General features: G+C 42.0%; 1 protein-coding gene across 3 annotated transcripts in view; it reads right to left on the minus strand.

The window, feature by feature from the left end:
• The window catches only part of vrk2 (VRK serine/threonine kinase 2), a 17,340-nt gene extending 10,134 nt beyond the window's left edge, over positions 1–7,206 (minus strand). Inside the window, exons 1-8 of one of the 3 annotated variants that reach the window (XM_029669441.2) lie at positions 7,120–7,206; positions 5,936–6,087; positions 5,594–5,649; positions 5,199–5,268; positions 4,024–4,111; positions 3,724–3,832; positions 3,396–3,488; positions 3,074–3,206 (exon numbers count right to left, since the gene is read on the minus strand). In XM_029669441.2, coding sequence (XP_029525301.1) covers positions 3,074–3,206; positions 3,396–3,488; positions 3,724–3,832; positions 4,024–4,111; positions 5,199–5,268; positions 5,594–5,649; positions 5,936–6,065 — 679 coding nt within the window. In that variant the 5' untranslated portion in view covers positions 6,066–6,087; positions 7,120–7,206. Of the gene's footprint in view, positions 1–3,073; positions 3,207–3,395; positions 3,489–3,723; positions 3,833–4,023; positions 4,112–5,198; positions 5,269–5,593; positions 5,650–5,935; positions 6,171–6,504; positions 6,611–7,119 lie in introns of those variants that run through there. The other 2 variants (XM_029669440.2, XM_065023208.1) reach the window with 2 other exon arrangements.
• Between the last annotated feature and the right edge of the window lie 11,396 nt (positions 7,207–18,602).

Consider the following 18,602-nt stretch of genomic DNA (forward strand, 5'->3'; position numbering starts at 1 on the left):
TTCAGACCCAGGGCCTCAAGCTTAATGATGAGATTGGAGGGTACTACGGTGTTGAATGCTGAGCTGTAGTCAATGAACAGCATAGGTATTCCTCTTGTCCAGATGGGATAGAGCAGTGTGCAGGCAATTCTGTCTGTGGACCTATTGGGGCAGTAAGCAAATTGAAGTGGATCTAGGGTGACAGGTAAGGTGGAGGTGATATGATCCTTGACTCGTCTCTCAAAGCACTTCATGATGACAGAAGTGAGTGCAATGGGGTGATAGTCATTTAGTTCAGATACCTTTGCTTTCTTCGGTACAGGAACAGTAGTGGACATCTTGAAGCAAGTGGGGACAGCAGACTGGGATAGAGAGAGATTGAATACGTCTGTAAACACTCCAGCCAGCTGGTCTACGCATGCTCTGAGGATGTGGCTAGGGATGCCGTCTGGGCCGGCAGCCTTGCAAGGGTTAACACGCATGAATGTCTTACTCAGTAATCTGTGATTGTCTGTAGACCCTGCCACATACTTTGTCTGCCCACTTTGTACTGACAAATGCTGCCTGTTTGATTGCCTTACAGAGGGAATAACTACACTGTATTTGACCATATTTCTAGTCACCTTGCCATGGTTAAATGTGGTAGTTCGCGCTTTCAGTTGAGCGAATGCTGCCATCTATCCACGGTTTCTGTTTTGAGTAGGTTTAAGTCATGGTAGGAAAAATATCCCCTACACACTTCCTGATTAACTAGGTCACCGAAGGGAGGGCCTTATTAGGTATTTCGAAAAGGTGAATAGCAGTGATCTAGTGTTTCCCTAAGCAAGTACTACAGTCAATGTGTTGATAGAACTTCGGTAGCGTTTGCCTCAAATTTGCTTTGTTAAAATCCCCAGCTACAATAAATGCGGCCTCAGAATATGTGGTTACCAGTTTGCATAAAGTCCGGTGTAGTTTCTTGAGGGCTGGGAGGTAATACGGTCAGCATTTGATTGTATTCTAGGTCGGGTGAACAAAATGACTTAAGTGTCTATATATTATCACAATCACACCATGAAGCATACACCCACACCTTTCTTCTTTCCGGAGAGTTCTTTATTCCTGTCTGCGCCATGAACTGAGAACCGAGCTGGTTGTACGGACGGGGACAGCATATCCCGAGAGTGCCATGATTCTGTGAAACAGAGTATGTTACAGTCCCTGATGTCTTTCTGGAAGGAGATCCTCACCCTGAGCTCGTCTACTTTATTGTCCAAAGACTGAACATTCGAAAGTAAAATACTCGGAAGCGGTGGATTGACTGTCCACTCCAAATACCTCTTCTCTGCCGGCGCCGACATGGAACAGCCTCTGGGATAAGTTTGATTGCCCAGGGGGTACGAACAAAGGATTCAATTCGGGAAAGTCATATTCCTGGTTGTATTGCTAGTGAGATACCGCCGCTCTGATATCCAAAAGTTATTCCCGGCTGTATGTAAAAACACAAAAACATTCTGGGCTAATAATGTAAGAAATAACACCCCAAAAACAAAATACTGCAAAGAAGCAGAGCGGCCATGTCTGTTGGCGTCATTACATTGACAGTCCAGTGGGCAAAAACAGCTCGTTGATGAGAGGTTGAAGGAGAACGGCAATCGTGCAAGTTAACAGGCAGGCCAAACAGACAAATAACGGCACAGTACAACAGCGGTGAGCAGAATGGCATCTCGGAACACACAACTCGTTGATTCTTGTTACGGATGGGCTATTGCAGCAAATGATCACACTGGATTCCACTCCAATCAGCTAAGAAGCAGCTCCAGTGGGCACGCAAATCACCAACACTGGACAATTGAGGAATGGAAAAACATTGCCTGGAACAGGACAGCGAGTTCAGTTTACTTGAGTGGCCTGCACAGTCCCCAGACCTCAACCCAATAGAACATCTTAGGGATGGAACTTGCTGTACCACCATCCAATCTGCAGCAATTGAAGAATTCAGGCTGTTCTGGAGGCAAAATGGGGGGGGCAACCCCACTAGATGGGTGTATATTTTCATCTTATACCTACTTTAGTTTGTAGAAGATTCATGACCCCTGGGCTATAGAAGCAAAGGAATGATTCACCTATACAAGAGCTTCTACTGTTAAGCGAAGACCAAGAAGTAGGAATGAGGACCATATGCAACGACATACAGTATATGTGACATGAGAACAAATTGCCCTAGATGACAGTGTGTGTGTACTTCTATGTAGGTCTGTAAAAGAACAGACCGGTGTTTAAACCAGTCCTGTGATTTAAATGTCATTCCTATCCAACCTCTTGTTAAATTAAATTCACAGCCATAGATCAACGACTCGGAACATGTTGAAGCATGTTCCGCCTGCCACATTTTAACTTGTATGCAACTGTGAATTACATGGGCCCAACATACACCTCTTGATTCAGAGAACCGAACATAAAAACACAAGCTCAGCATGTTAACCCCCACCACCCTCTTCACTCTATAAAAGATTCAAATTGACGGGTTTACCTTTATCAATAACGCTGACCAAGCATCTTGTCTGTTTTCCTTCATATGGACAGCATTGATTGAAACAGTTGCATGGCGATTAGGGAGTCTTCGCCACACTCGTTCAGCATATCGAACTCGGCACCGTCCTCCGCTCTTAGCAAACGGAGGTTATCAGTGGCCAGTCCCACTCTAACCAAACATCAAAGTCTTAATTAATGGGGGATGAATACACGATGCAGGTTATGACTTTACCTAATTAGGGGATTTTTTTAATGGAGTCTGTCGGGGAATACGAGGCCGAGAGAATCAATGTCCAATAAAAAAGGACCATGTACGCAATTTGCCAGCTAATGTGTTCCCTACTGAGGGCGGTTTTATAGCAAGGAACGAAGGGGGGGTTCACTTTATGCATTGATAAACAAGTACACTGCCAACTGAAAGATACAGTAACGCAGTTAGTATACATCCGTACGAGATCATTGGCCACACAGTCAAGACAAGTGAGCTATTGTATGTGCACCCAGAAACCTTGCCCTTTCACTACACAATAGTTGTTGCCGCCTGAAACTGTGTGTTCATATCAATGAAATCCCACTTTACCGACTCCATTGTGGGCATCTATGCTGGTGTACTCTATGGTTCCGTTGTGTCCCTTTTTTGGGTTCTTTTTGTACTCTTTGTGTACGCCGTCTGGGCTGTACCTGTAGGACAGGCCGTAGTCAGCCAGGTACACCTGCAGTACAGGGAATAAACAGACAGTATGTGTAGATAACAGTCAGCTCACCTACAAGTAAAAAGCTTAACATATACATTGCTCAATGTTAATATAGCTAGTAACGGTCTTCTACGTATGTTTTATACACAGTACAAGAAATGCCTTGAATACGCATGCCTACTGTTCTGAGACAGTGCTAACGCTAACCTTGTCAGGATCTGTGTGACCAAGCATCAGGTTGGCAGCCTTTATGTCTGCATGGACATACTCGTTGTCATGGATATACTCAAGCACATCCAGCTGTAGGAAGACAAAGAGAAGGTGAAATCTTTACATTCCATCTTGGAAGAGGATGTTTTATTAATATTATTTTGTGTTTTTTTATTTATATTTTATGTTTACTTTAGTTTATTTAGTAAATATTTTCTTAACTCGTATTTTCTTAAAACTTCATTGTTAGCTTGTAAGTAAGCATTTCACTGTATTCGACGCATGTGACTAATACAATTTGATTTGAACAGAGGGAGGGACTCACCAGGACACGTCCTAGCTGTAGTACTGTGTGCTTCTTCAGCTTGCCACCGTTTCTCTCACACACCTTCTGCAGGTCACTGCCCAGGCGGTCCATCACCATGAACCTGTACCTGGATTGGAAATAAGAATTTGTTCTTAATCGAGTCACCTGGATAAAAACTGTACATGTTGTTACAGGGCAAAGGTCAAGGATAAGAGGTAAAATCATCTCTAACACACTTCCCAACCACAAAGCAAGGGATTATTAATGCATTCACCATGACCATCACTACACCAGTCAGTGTAGTGGCTCCAGTAGTACCTGGTTCCGTTGTGTTCTGCCAGTCCTGATCCCCAGTATGCAGGGATCCCCAGAAAATCCAGCGTCTTGCTCCTCATCCACCTCTGCACTGAATCAACAGCAGGACAGAATTACAAGGGCCAAAAATGGTATCTTACATACTATATTTAGGGAAAGGGAGATACCTAATCAATTGTCCAACTGGAATGTATTCAACTGAAACCTGTCTTCCACATTTAACCCAACCCCTCAATCAGGTGAGAGGTGCGGGGGGGTCCTTCAGCACCCTGCCCCACTCAGGGACAGAACAACCGGTTTCTACTTTGTCAGCTCGGGGATTCGATCCAGCAACCTTACAGCAACTGGCCCAACGCTCTAACCACTAGGCTACCTGCCGCCCCTTTCCACAACGTATTTTCACCAGTGCAACGATTGCACCTATTGTTTTTCTATAGAAATAATGGACACAATAAGAGTGCAAAAAACAGATATTTGCTCTTTAGCATTTTTGTTTTATGAATTACTTGTTGCTCCCAGTATTTACCTTCATGCCATTTTGTTTCATTCCCTCTGAAAGGTAGCAGGTGCACAACTGGTGCTGAGCAAATATGGCCAAGTGCCCAAGATACGATCCTAGAGGACCTAAGCCTTTGGTCTTAAAAGTGGTGCAACAAATTAGGACGCGATGTGGTTTTAATGACTGTGGATTCAGGTTGGACTGTCTGAACTGTTCACAAAAACACATATGACCACTTAAAGACAGAGGAAATAATCATGCACTTCTAAATCACAGACACAGAAACACACAAAGTGAACAGGAAGCCTGTCTTGGAGTGCTGGCTGGCTCTCCACCAGACTGGCAGGTGGTCAGGGGCCCAGCAGAGGAGCAGGCATCATTATGTGGGATTGGGTCCCTCTCTATGAATTAAGAGCTCAAACAAGCAGGGAAGGGGCTAACTGCCACTGAGGTGCATGTTTGCTTTGGCTTATTAATTACACCAGGCAGCAGTCTTGGGCACTTCATCAGCCAAGTACACTCCCGCTGCTCTGGGCCTGGCCGCTCAAATAAGATGTAGCCTAAAATAGGTTTGGTTGTAACCACACAGTATGTAGCCTATATTGGACATAGGCTATGAACTCTTGGTCATATTTCTGCTACATCATGATGTTGACTGATTGAATTTGTTGATACTCACTGTTCTCAGGTTTAGCTGCCCTCTGATAGAACTTGAGCTCAGAAAACAGAGGCCCATTCTCATGGTACTCCTGCAGACAATGAAATAAGAGGGTGAAATATGAGGAAATGTGGAAATAGAAATGCTGAGAACTGTTGCATGTGACTGCCGTACAATTCTAGGTTTATTTATAAGCATATTAACACGGCAGTTCCTTATTATACCTTCCCATATCCACGAAAAACCCAGTAAGCAGAGAGCAAGCAAGAGAGAAAGAAATGAAAGAGAGTTTCACAGCAAATTATTGTGGTTAAGTCAAACTGTCGATCACATCTGATGTTATCTCTGAACAAATGGCAAAGCATATACAGTGATAGAAATGCCCTGACTCACAACACAGCCATCCCTGTACTCACCACTTTAATCACAAAATGAGAATCCTCCCCAACAGGCATTTCCATGTCCTGTGAAGCTGAAGGAAAAAAAGGGAGAGAGAGAAAGGTAGGAGATGGGGAAAAAGGAGGGTGTGAGTGTGTGAGAGAGAAAAAGAGGAGAGAAAAAAACAGGGACACAGATAAATAAACAGTGATAAACATGACAGTAATTTGGCATCAATCAGATGTACTCCAGTTTTTATGCTCTGTTGGTAATGCTTTACACCCAAATCTGTGATTCCTGGTAAAATAAATTGGGATGGGTGTGTTTATTTGAGAATCTGTGATACCTTGACGGATTGACATACTCGTCTGGTTACTTACCTAGGTAGATCAATCCAAAACCTCCTTGGCCAATAATTCTGCCCAGTTTCCATTGCTTCTTCTCAGTGTCGATCAGTGTAAACCCGTCTGGTAGGGGTGCAGGCAATGCTCGTTTCCTAGGAGGGGCCATGGGGCTAGCCAGCAATGGGAACCTATTTGGGCGTAAAAGAGAGTCAAGTTAGTTGGCTGGCAATAGTAACTTATGGTACAGACCGACTATTGACATGTGGTCAACAGATGCAACTACAGCCACCCAGCTAGCTTGCAAAGTAGAGAGAAGCTATATAGTCCTGTAATAAATCCAGAAACAAAACTGAAAGTCAGTTAAATCTGGAAACTGGCCAGCATATTAGCTAGCTAACGTTACCTAGATAGCTACAGCAAGCCAACAGACTATATCGAATAAACTAGTTAGCTCTCCCTACATATAACTAAATTAGCTAGCTAGCAAAACAATATATTCGATTAATTTGGCTCGGTGGCATTGCACAGTTCAGTGTCAACTTGTTCTTAGCAAGATACCCAACTAGAAATCTACTATAAAAATGAAACATCTGGCGATACATTACCATTAGAGTTTGGATAATTTTCCGTGAAATGTCTCAAAGATCTAGGAAGCGATAGATCTGGATATTCAACCGCCAATGAATGCTATCTAGAGGCGGGACGATGACACAGCATGTGCCGTACAGGTTCACACTGCTGTCAGTCACCTTTAAACCGTCTGACCTGGGATGCGTTAAGTGGAGTACAACGTTACAGAACGTTCTGGTAAAACTGTATAGAACAGAAACGCTATGTCATTTAGATTAGGCCAGGGAGTCGTATCAATTTAATTGATATATTTGTAAGAAAGACACGTAGGCAGGCGGCCAAATTACGAACGTGCATGAAGATGGCAGAACGCAGATATGACGTCAATGTTTTAGCACTATCCACTGAGTTTTTAAACTACAGGTTGCGATATGGTTCAATGTGCTAATAAATCAGCACAAACTACTTTTTCTGTATTTCAAATTCCCAGCATCTTGAAGCTGAAATTGGGATCATGTATATCCTCTTAATGACCAGACAAAAAAGAGTAAAGGAAAGCAATGTACAATATATTGGGAATTTAGTAAAAGGAGGCATTTGTGGTAAGCGCATGAGGGCAGCTAGCCCAAGAGTGACGCTAAGGAGCCTACCGTCACTCCTTAAGGTCCAAGGATCTTATGTTATTTTCAGAGGTGACTCTGGCTGCCAAAACAGCCAAATAGGCCATCTAAACGCGAATCTATGATTATAAAAACATAAAGCCCTTAACTTTCATGTCAAAACATAATAATTATAATCCAAATATACACTGTTTTAACCGTCTTTATCACAGTTGCAGCCAACAGTATTTTTCAGTGACAAGTGTCTGGCGTCCTTCCATTACGCACAAGTGTTCGGATCATGCTAAATAGCTCATTAGCACAGGTGGTGCTTCGGTCTTCCATAAACACGCGCTGTGATATGGCCATCTGGGAACACTAACCATAACCTTATAAAAGGTGAGTATTAATTTAACATATTGTTTTTTGAAAATGATTTCTCACTGATTAGGTCCTAATGCTTCCAAAACCATACTGCAAGTGATGCATGGTAACGTTCAGACCGAACATTGGGGATCTTAAAACTCCCCCCTAAGAATGACGCCTTCGTCCAATGATTTATGTGTAATGGACCTGAGAGTCATCACGATCAAAGGATAAGGGGCCGCGATCTTTATTCACCTCCGCCATTTTGATGTTTTTTTTCCCCAAGATCTTTTTCAGGGTTAATCTGATTGGTCAAAATACCAATTAGTTAAAACAACTATCAGAATTGGACTGCCTGTCTTTCTGATTGATGGCACTGATGGAGTGGAAGGAGGGAGTCGTGGCACCAGGAATCCAAGTCTAGGGTTTTCCTTTTCTGCAAGATTTTTACCTTTTGAGCCCTCCAAGAAACTTTGTACAAAAATAGTGTGACCCAGCCCTTGATCATGACTCCGTTCCATTACATTACACATAAGTCATTGGACAAAGGTGTCTTTTGTAGGGGAGAGTTTTGTAGAAGGGAGGGCTGGAACAGTAGCCTGATGTTTGGGAAAGATTGAGCTGCGAAGCTCTGTCTGAACAGTAACACACATGGCTTGCGGTATGGTTTTGGAAGCACAAGAACCTTGTCTTTCATATCAGTGAGAACCAATTTTCAAAAAATTAAAGGTTAAATTGATACACACCTTTATGGGGTTAGGGTTCCCATACAACCATATTTCCATGTTGCAGCGTTTGTTTACGGAAAACAGACGGAAGACAGAGTGGACTACCTGTGCTAATTAGCTATTTTCGTCACCGAACACGTGTGACGTGTATAAATGGAAGACAGACACCACAAATGTGTTGTTACTGAAAAAAATATATATTTTGATGTGATATGAAAGTAGAGGGATTTATGTTTCTAGATCTGTACAGCAATTGAGAATCAATTCACATTAAGATGGATTATTTGACTATTTTGGCTTCTAGAGCCAATGCGCCCTTTACACAGAACACATAAGGTCCTTGGACTAAGGAGTAACGTTAGGCTCCTTTAGTCCAATATTGGGCTAGGTTCCCCATGCAGGCCACCTTGCACAAGCTCTGGTTGATTGGCCACTTTCCTCGCAATATCGCAAAGGGTTTGCATAAAGTTCAGCTTTCCCCAATGCTCCTTTCGCTCAACGGTCCCTGCCCACTCCGCTTGAATTTGAATGGCTTCCGATGTTTCACTGCACAATGCCGCATTATATTAGCACAGGCTGTAAAAGTGGCTTCACATGCTCATGGGAAATGCTCATGGGAAATGGTCAACTGGGAAGTCCGACATGATTGTGTTCAAGTGCTTTTGAACATTCCCAGCGCCTGTACAATCTTTCTTGGGCACACTACCTGCAGCTTGCTACTCCCCACCACTCCTGGAGAGAGAAACTAAAATAACAAAGACAAGATTCAAGTAAATGCTAAATGTTAGACGAGTAGATCAAGCTCTGTGTACTTCATTTACTGATATGTTTTCAACTTTTGACCAAAAAAACTAAACATTGCCGCATTGCGTTCACCGGCCTATGCCATGGCTAGTGCTAATGGAACAATCAAATGTGAAATGTGTAGAGTCAGTGGAATTAACACTATTCTCCACAATACTATTAATATACTTAGCCTGAATAATAGGTTACATGAAGCAGATATACAGGTAGGCTGATAAATCAGACTATGATACCAGAAAGTTTCCTTACAAGCCAAAATGTTGAATACAATTACATTTCTACTTACTCTGCACGCGGGCAAAATTTGAGACAGAATATCCACAGGAAAGTATTGTTTACCCAACTTTTTAGAGCGTTGGTACTGCCTCAGTTTGTCTAAACCAAAGCTTTCTGGATGATTGTAGAAGTAGGCACTAAAACTATTGCCAAGATCTCTTCAGCTCATGGGATGAAGCCAAGGGAGAACAACTGCCCCCTCTCATTGAAGCCACGGTGTGCAAGGCCAATCAACAGTACTGCAGGCATTGTTTGCAGAAAATAGGACCCCCCATTTTAGTAAATGGGAAAATGGCCATTTTTGTGTTCCATCTTTGTGTAAAAAAAAAAAAATGTTTAGGAGACACTCATGTTACCAATAATTACTTCTAATACACCAGATGTATGTCCTTGAACCGATTATTTGAAGAATCGCACATCGAAGATGTTATAAGGATAATTTAGTTGCTAATTGCAGCCTACAGTACCCCGGTAGGCCATCAACTTTAGTTACTCATTGAGGGGGCAGCACTGAGCTAGCCTGCAACGTTGCTTCCTGGAGTAGGTCAAACTGCACATATTAAGTATCCATGAGACGCCATCTTAACCAACTTAATTTGGCTTCAATGGGTTATTGAGTCTTCACATAGGAATGAATGGTGTCACGTGATCGATGGCATTGTCTATTCATGGGCCTAGGCTATAGAGACTGAACACAAGCTAAACTTTTGACACGTAAAAGATGCACAAAGATGTGTAAAACGTAGAGCTGCCAGTTGTCTCTGTCCTAATCAAGATGACCCAGTGGAAGGAAATCAGCTCAATCAGTTTTTATCAGCTTAAACCTTTATGTCATGACATTGGCTCTAACCTTGCTCCAAACCTGTCGGATCCCATAATGCCCTAGGCTTTATCTTAGAGACCTTGATGTTGCTCCAGCATGGTTTGTGTAACAGCCAACGCAGCAGCACATTATCATTATAGCTGTTCTTGATACAGTGAAACTTCCATTTCAGTCTATTTATAAAGTGATTGAAGAAACCACAACAGAGAGACACTAACAACAATTATTTACCAGAATAACAACCTCTCAGTTCTTGCTGGTTTAGTTCACACACAGATCAATAGGCAGTTGTTTTTTGGACAGCAGTCTGGTGGTCTCTGAGATGTATCACAGCTTGATCCTAGTGTTGCTTTACAGCATGTATTGGTCAATATTATCCTTCCATAATGTACCCAGAGTGGTTTAACAAACGGAGCGCTCAAACTGATGGCGAAGGCGCTCTCTGCTCTCAGCCCAGGTTGTTTTATTTAGAGCAGAGCAAAACTGCCGTTTTTTCCCATTGGCACGCACCTGCAGCGAAGCTATCGATCGGTGGGCACCCGTAGGGCCTAATTTAAGACTCAAGGACTCTGCTAAAGTACATTAAGGGCTGAGCACAAAGAGAGGGGAAGGAAAAAATCGGAAGAATGTTAATTTAGAGAAAAAAAGTCTAACCAATGCATGTGTTGCTGCATATGAAAGATCAATGGATAACATTGGGTTTATATCCAACTAGAACATAATGAATTTGGCCTAATTGCGTGTAGGCCTTCTGTATATGAATGACCAGCTAATGATTAGGTTCTATATAATTGGCATGAAGCCCTTGGTGTTGCATAATCTCTCACATATTTTTTGCATTCACCCATCTTCAATTCCAAGTAAGTCTCTGTTGTGTTATTGCAAAGCAAGTTACGTTTTTTTACTACATTCGCTAATATGGAACTACAGGAAACATCCACAGCCTACTCATCTGCACTCTCATCTCTGATGGCCTGCCGTTTCCCTAATGTTATTCTATCTAGGTCGCCTTATTCATGCGGAACAGTGGAGTTCACAGTAACATCACTTTGGTTCTGACTTTGTCGAGATGTAGAGAAGGCGATTCATCTCTAAAAGTCACCTACATTAACGCAGAGGATCCCCTAATCTCTGGCTAGCCTGGTGTAGCTGTCTCCCTCCTCTGCCCTCTCTCCGTCTCCTCTCCCTTCACCCAGGGTAATTGCTCTGTGAGCTCCAAGAGGCCTTCCGAGTGCCACCGGGCACCTCTCCCCAGCTCTCATAGTCTGGGCACAGTGACACCAATCTCGGGAAGGCCGTGACACCATTTTGTGTAACTGGCCCTCGTGATGGAGATGGCATAATTGTTATAATTAGGCGGAGCAGAGCAGGGTGGCGCTGTGGTGACCCACCCCAGCCCAAGTCCATATGGTGGGAAATAGATAATGAGCCAGTTAATGTGCTGTGTCCATCAGGAAGAGATACTCAATATGGAACCGCGGCCATCAGTCTGGCTGGAGAGTTTTCTGTTCCTTTTGTTCGTCTGTCGTGATACGAGTTTGCACTGTAGAGTGAGCATCGCTGCCACCGTGTGACAGTGAGGTCTGAATTGTAGTCATCTACCTATAACTCTTCAACTCTAGAAGTCTCCTGATATTTAATCAACAGGAATGTGTTTCTGAGACTGTGTCTGTTTGTCTTTTTCTTTTGAATTCCATCATGCATCACATGTAACTTTTCTGCTTTGTGGCTCTCTCAATTTTTTTAAATATGAGATTGCCATTTCAAATGAACATACATTATACATCTAATGGCCAGTAATGTGAAGCAGTGTCTCTATAATAGACAGTGGCACTGTGTGAGTGCAGGTCTGTGTGTGTGATGTGAGGATGATAAAGTCTGCTTTCTGCTCCAGGGAGCAGGCACTGACCAGGATTCAGATTAGGCCATAATGGCTCTTAGGCCTGGGGCTAAATTGAAATGTAAAACCACAAACCAAACATAATTTAGTCCTATACGTCTACCCTGTTGATGTGGCCCTGCATGTGGATATTGGCGCCGCTGTTGGAGTTATTGAACTATAATTTGTTGGACTGTAGTTGTTGGATTGTGTAATTTAATTTGTTCTAAAGAGCCACTCTGAGCTAAAGAGCTCATTGGTTATCTCCAGGAGAACTATGAGACTGAAATTAGTTAGTTTGGCCTATGAGAATGTATGTTCAGGTGATGCTATATCATTTGACAGGCATGATTGTGCAACCTTACATTACTGTACTGTTAATGATTGCATTGATGTTTTCATAATAATGAGAGGACAAAAGGAGTGCTGCTAACTGTCAGACCAAGGTGTATAAAATCAAATAAAGTACCTCTATGTATTTAGTAACTACCATTCAATATCAGTTTCCTTTGTCAAAAACGGATCAATATAATAACATATTATATTTTCAATCAAACAGCATGAGCAAAGAGGAAATTAATGATTGAGAAGTTGCACAGAGCATAAGAAATACATGTTTTTGAGAAGTTTGACAAAGAAAAAATCAAGTTTGTCTCTTTCCTCGAGTATCTCTGACTCTCCACACGTACAAGCAACACATCCACAACACACAGAGAGAGCTTGGCCAATTCGGGCTAGAGCCCTATGGAAAAAAAGAGAGAAGGGGGGGGGGAGCTTGGTTGAAGTCCTAAAATACCAATGGACATTTGTAAATTCACTCTGGCTATCTACTCCCATTTCAGAGCACTCTCGTCTGAGTGTGCCAGAGTGAGTTTACGAACACACCCCAAATGTCGTTGGTATTTTGCAGTGGTCACTGTATCACATCAATTGTTCTCAATCTTTAAAATGTCTTTTCAATTCAATTTTCTTGATGTTCACCATTGTGTGTTCTTGTGGTTTAAACTTCTTGCGTTGAGCCATCCCGGATCCGGTACGTTAACTATTCATGAAAATCGCAAATGAAATGAAATTAATCTATTTGCTCTCAAGCTTAGCCTTTTGTTAACAACACTGTCATCTCAGATTTTCAAAATATGCTTCTCAACCATTGCAAAACAAGCATTTGTGTAACAGTATTGATAGCTAACGTAGCATTTAGCATAGCATTTAGCGTTAGCATTCAGCAGGCAACATTTTCACAAAAACCAGAAAAGCATTCAAATAAAATCATTTACCTTTGAAGAACTTCGGATGTTTTCAATGAGGAGACTCAGATAGCAAATGTTCAGTTTTTCCTGAAAGATTATTTGTTTAGGACAAATCGCTCCGTTTTCTGCGTCACGTTTAGCTACGAAAAAAAACCTGTATCCAGGATTGTGTAAATCTATCTGCAAGCTCATTAGCATAACACAACGTTAACTATTCATGAAAATCGCAAATGAAATTAATCTATTTGCTCTCAAGCTTAGCCTTTTGTTAACAACACTGTCATCTCAGATTTTCAAAATGTGCTTTTGAACCATAGCTAAACAAGCATTTGTGTAACAGTATTGATAGCCTAGCATAGTATTATGCCTCTCTTTCACCATGCAACATTTTCCACAAAAACCAGAAAAGAATTCAAATAAAATAATTTACCTTTGAAGAACTTCAGATGTTTTCAATGAGGAGACTCTGTTAGATAGCAAATGTTCCGTTTTTACAAAAAATATTATTTGTGTCGACTAATCGCTCCGTTTTGTTCATCACGTTTGGGTAAGGAAAAAAATATATATGTTAAGTCATTAAAACGCTAACTTTTTTCCAAATTAACTCCATAATATCGACAGAAACATGGCAAATCGATGTTTAGAATCAATCCTCAAGGTGTTTTTCACATATCTATCGACAATAAATTCATCGTGGCAGTTTACTTTCTCTTCTGAAGAAATGGAACGCGCATGGACCTACAGATTACGCACACAGGACACCGGGCGGGACACCAGGTAAATGTAGTCTCTTTATGGTCAATCTTCCAATGATATGCCTACAAACACGTCACAATGCTGCAGACACCTCGGGGAATAGACAGAAAGTGCAGGCTCATTCCTGGCGCATTCACAGCCATATAAGGAGACATTGGAACACAGCACCTTCAGAATCTGGGGCATTTCCTGTATGAAACTTCATCTTGGTTTCGCCTGTAGCATTAGTTCTGGGGCACTCACAGATAATATCTTTGCAGTTTTGGAGACGTCAGAGTTTTGTCTTTCCAAGGCTGTCAATTCCATGCATAGTCGAGCATCTTTTCGTGACAAAATATTGCGCTTAAAACGGGCACGTCTTTTTATCCAATAATGACATAGCGCCCCCATAGGTTGAAGAGGTTAAGGAGAAAGCAGAAGTCTTGAAATGAGAAATTAAATGAAAACACACGAACATGTTTGTCATCTTGTTGTCATTGTTGATTCCAGGGTCAGTGTGTGTGTGTGGGGGGGCTGGTTGAACAGACACATGCACTGAGGAGTCTCTTTGGAGACTGATATGCACACACACAGAGTGACAGGAAAGGACTCGTAAAGTAAGCATTTCATGGTAAAGTCTACATCTGTATTCGCTGCATGTTTCAAATACAATTTGATTTGATTTGACACTACCTGGCCCCATAGGACAACCAATTAGAGACCAGCACACCATGGGAGACGAGACAAAGTATTCCCAGTACTCCCAATGCTCTTATAAAGACAGTGTATTTTAGAAAAGTTGTCTTTGAAATGTATATAGCACTGTATGTATAAGCTGTAAGTAGAAGCATAAGTGTTGTTGTCTGTTAGTTTACTCAAATTAGGGGAGGGGTGGTAGGGTTAGGGGAAAATAATAAAGGAAAATATATTTCAAAAATATATATATTTTTATACTTACAAAAAACTATATATATGGGGGATTGGAAATGATGCACTCAAGTACACTGATGGGAGCCTACAACCTATCTGTGATATTAACACTGATCTACCCCCTAAAAATGGTAAATGAAAAAGACTGGACAGTCTGATCAGAGAACTCTACACACAGACAAGCCAGGACACCCTCAGAGGTCTGGCCCTGACCTTTTGTAGCATAAAATGAGGAAAGTGAACGGTTTGCCCTGTATCTGTAAAGGACGGACTGCATTCCTTATGGCCTGCAAGGTGTTAAGGCTTGTACAGCACAGAGGCTGGGAAATGTACTTTTTGAAGTTATTCTGGCAAATATGGAACCACCCGTAGTCTCACCTTGCAGAGATCATGTGCAGACTACAGCAGAGAAGAGATGGCAGAGAGAGAGAGGGGGGGATAGCGAGAGGAGGAAGAGGGTGAAAGGCAGAGAAGAATTGATGGCCTAGTTGTCAGATTTGAGCAGAGGAACATTCCTAACACCTGGTAGATTACTGCTCTCCATGAGGCTCTGTTTGTTCCAACAGGCCACTTCCTAAAGGGAGAGGACGAGAGAGAGGGGTGGAGAGGGCCAGCAAATAAGATAGGTAGAGCGTACAGTAAGTATGAAATAGGTGGAGGAAGAGTGCTCAGAGAACGAGAGTTAAAGTTGAAAAGAGAGGTAGAGGACATACGGGGAGAAAGAGGAGACAGTGATTTAACAGAGAGGAGGGGTGGAGGATACAGCTGCTGAGTAGTAGTTTACTGGATTAGAGTTGATTGACAAGGCTGTGAAAGTTAACAGTCGAGTTTGAAGTCGAACACGAACAAGCTACAAACACAATAACCGTGGTGCTTTTTGTTTCGCCCCAAATCATTCTCCAAATCACTCTGACCTTGATAAACAATGGAGACTTTTGAAATACAAAAGCACTTCAGATGCTGATTTGAAAGTTTACATTTAATTTGTGTGTGTTTGTCTGTACATGTGCTTGTTTAATGTGGTGTGAGGGGAGACAGGGGGATGCAGGGGAGCCAACCCCACTGTTATCTTCTCTGGTCTCACCTGGGACTTCTAACTAGCTCAGAGAATATCTCCACAATACTCCCAGGTATGGCAATTACAGGCCTATCATTTGCTCAAGATTCCATTTCTCTTTCATGTTGTTCCTAAACAACAATGGATTCATATTCCTATCACCGAGGTGCCCACTCTGGCATTGTTAATTACAAAGGCTATTATCATCAGCATCTAAATAAATCCTCCACACACACACACGGACACACACACGCAGACACCAGCACACACATACACACACATACTCTCAGTACCTGCAGTACTGTCCACGCCCATATGCATTATTTGGCCAACACACATGAACAGCAATGAAGCGTACAGATACAGAGAGTGAAAATGTACATGAACTGCACACTGCACACTGTAATTGAGAAAACTCTCACATGCACATACACTTTTGCCTTGTACTAAGATAAAAATTGTGAGTTAACAGCAGTTGGGTTATTTTATGTTTAGAGATCTCTTCCTTACAGTAAATGCTTGTTTTAAAGTTTGTACATATATATAAGCATACTATATGGCAGGTTAATATGTGTGCCTGTTTAAACAGTTACTGGACATCAAGCCTAGGCTAGATAGGCACACTCTCTTTCAGATGAGAATTTATTATGCAGAAGCATCTATTTGTATTAGTTTATTTTTCTTCTCAGATGACTGTGGCACAATCATCCATGAAATAAGTTAGGTGTATAAATTTGTGTTGTTTTTTTTTGTTCAGGTCTTTCAGGTGTGCCTTTTGTATTCATGACGGTTTCCCTGCACCAAAAATCTATCTCAATCAAAGGTGCTGTGAGTTTATCATAAATTATCATGAAAAGGGTTCCCACTCAGTAGATCCTTAATTACAATCTCATTTGAATAAGTTTGCATATTAATGAGTTTGGAATGAAAATGGTTTGGGGGGGATTCTGACGGGGGCCGGGGTAACCCACGGCGATAATGGCAGCGCTTTAAAATGATCTTATTACCAGCAGAGGCTCAGCCATCACACACGCAAGAGCACACACACACACACAGACACACACAGACACACACACTCACAGGGGTGTTATAACGTGATTAATCGCAGAGTGTCTCTGACATTAATATACTATAACCAAATGAAAGACTTCATTAGTTTCAACTTGGATGCCGTGTTTGGTCACATCGTGAATCAGCGCTGTGTGATATTTGCCTCTTGTGACTTTTTAAACTTTGGATAAAAGTTTGCTTCAAAGTTTCACTTCAAGAATCTGGAACGAGTAGTTTCTTGTGCTAGAGTGTGACTTTAATACATATCTCTGAATAAAGGTATTTTAATTTGCTTCAGTTTACTTAATTTCCATGATATTGTTTTTACAGGTAGGTCTAAGTTTAAATTCTGACAGTTAGACTTATAGTTTTGGATGATTTGAGTGTTGTAACAAACAGTCTGGCACCCAGGCTAGAAATAGCTGCTGCTTGTGACACGTGCCTTACAAAATTGTGAAACGCTTAGTCATTGACGAGCAAAGCCTTCCAATACAGCAGATGTAGAGTGAGTGACTATAGTTACTCAGTGAAGCTACAGTACATAGAAGTGGAGGCAAAAGTGATGCAACAGCAGAGACATGTGGTGAGTGGGAGATGTGCGGGGAACTTTCTATTTTCCTCTCTCTCTCTCTCTCTCTCTCTCTCTTTCCTTCTTACCTCCCTCCATCTTCCCCTCACAGCCCTGACCTTTTCCTCTGTTTGCAGGATTATTACGGCTACAATTATTACAGATTACACTGAGAAGAAGCTCTTCAGCGTTGAGTTGAGAAACCTCTTTATTAAAGGCTTCTAATAGATCTTATTGACTTGATTTCATAAAGGGCAATCACAAGCACTGTAATAAAGGGGCTTTAGATATCACTGTCATTTTGTTCATGAATATGCAGATGCATATTTCTATTTTATACACGCACCAGTGTGGGCTAATACTGTATGTTTAAGTGGGTTTACACCTCCCAGAGGTTTGTGAGGGTCTTGAAAGTATCCCCTACTTCCTGGTTTTCCTGTGTTTCCTAGATCTGTTCCTGTGTTGTTGTTCCTGGTGAGTATGACTAGGCTGGGGAGGCCTGAAAACTGGTGGAGTGATCATGAAGTATCTGAGTTTAATCAGAGCTGAGGAGCAGCTTATTAATTACAGCGGGAGTCATAGTCACGATACCTAAGGAACCCCCCCCCCCCCCCCCACAAACACGCACAATGCAATCACACTGCACCCACATTCTCCAGTTCAGACATGCGTGCACACACACAGACACACACACACAAAGGATGGGTCAAAGACACTGGCTGCTCCGGCTAATAAAGGCAGCATGCTAATGAGCTAGCTGAGGCTGGAAAAATAGACCCAGGCCAGATAATTAATAAAGTATATTGATCTCCCAGTAAAGACGTTAAGCCCCGATTTAAGGGCAACAAAAGGAAAGGCATCGCACTTCATCAAGTGGTGGAGCTGAAGGAAGAAATGTGAGAGCGCAGACAGATTGTCATTAAGAAAGTTACTTGCCAAACGCACAGGCACACACACAGACACAACAAAACTGCCACATACGTTCTTCACAACGCACAATAGAGGGAGGGAGAGAAACGATAATGAAGAGAGAGGAGGAGGTCGGGTTTCTCAAAAGAATCAGAGTGC

This window comes from Oncorhynchus nerka, linkage group LG10, assembly GCF_034236695.1.
Source record: "Oncorhynchus nerka isolate Pitt River linkage group LG10, Oner_Uvic_2.0, whole genome shotgun sequence".
NCBI lineage: Eukaryota > Metazoa > Chordata > Actinopteri > Salmoniformes > Salmonidae > Oncorhynchus > Oncorhynchus nerka.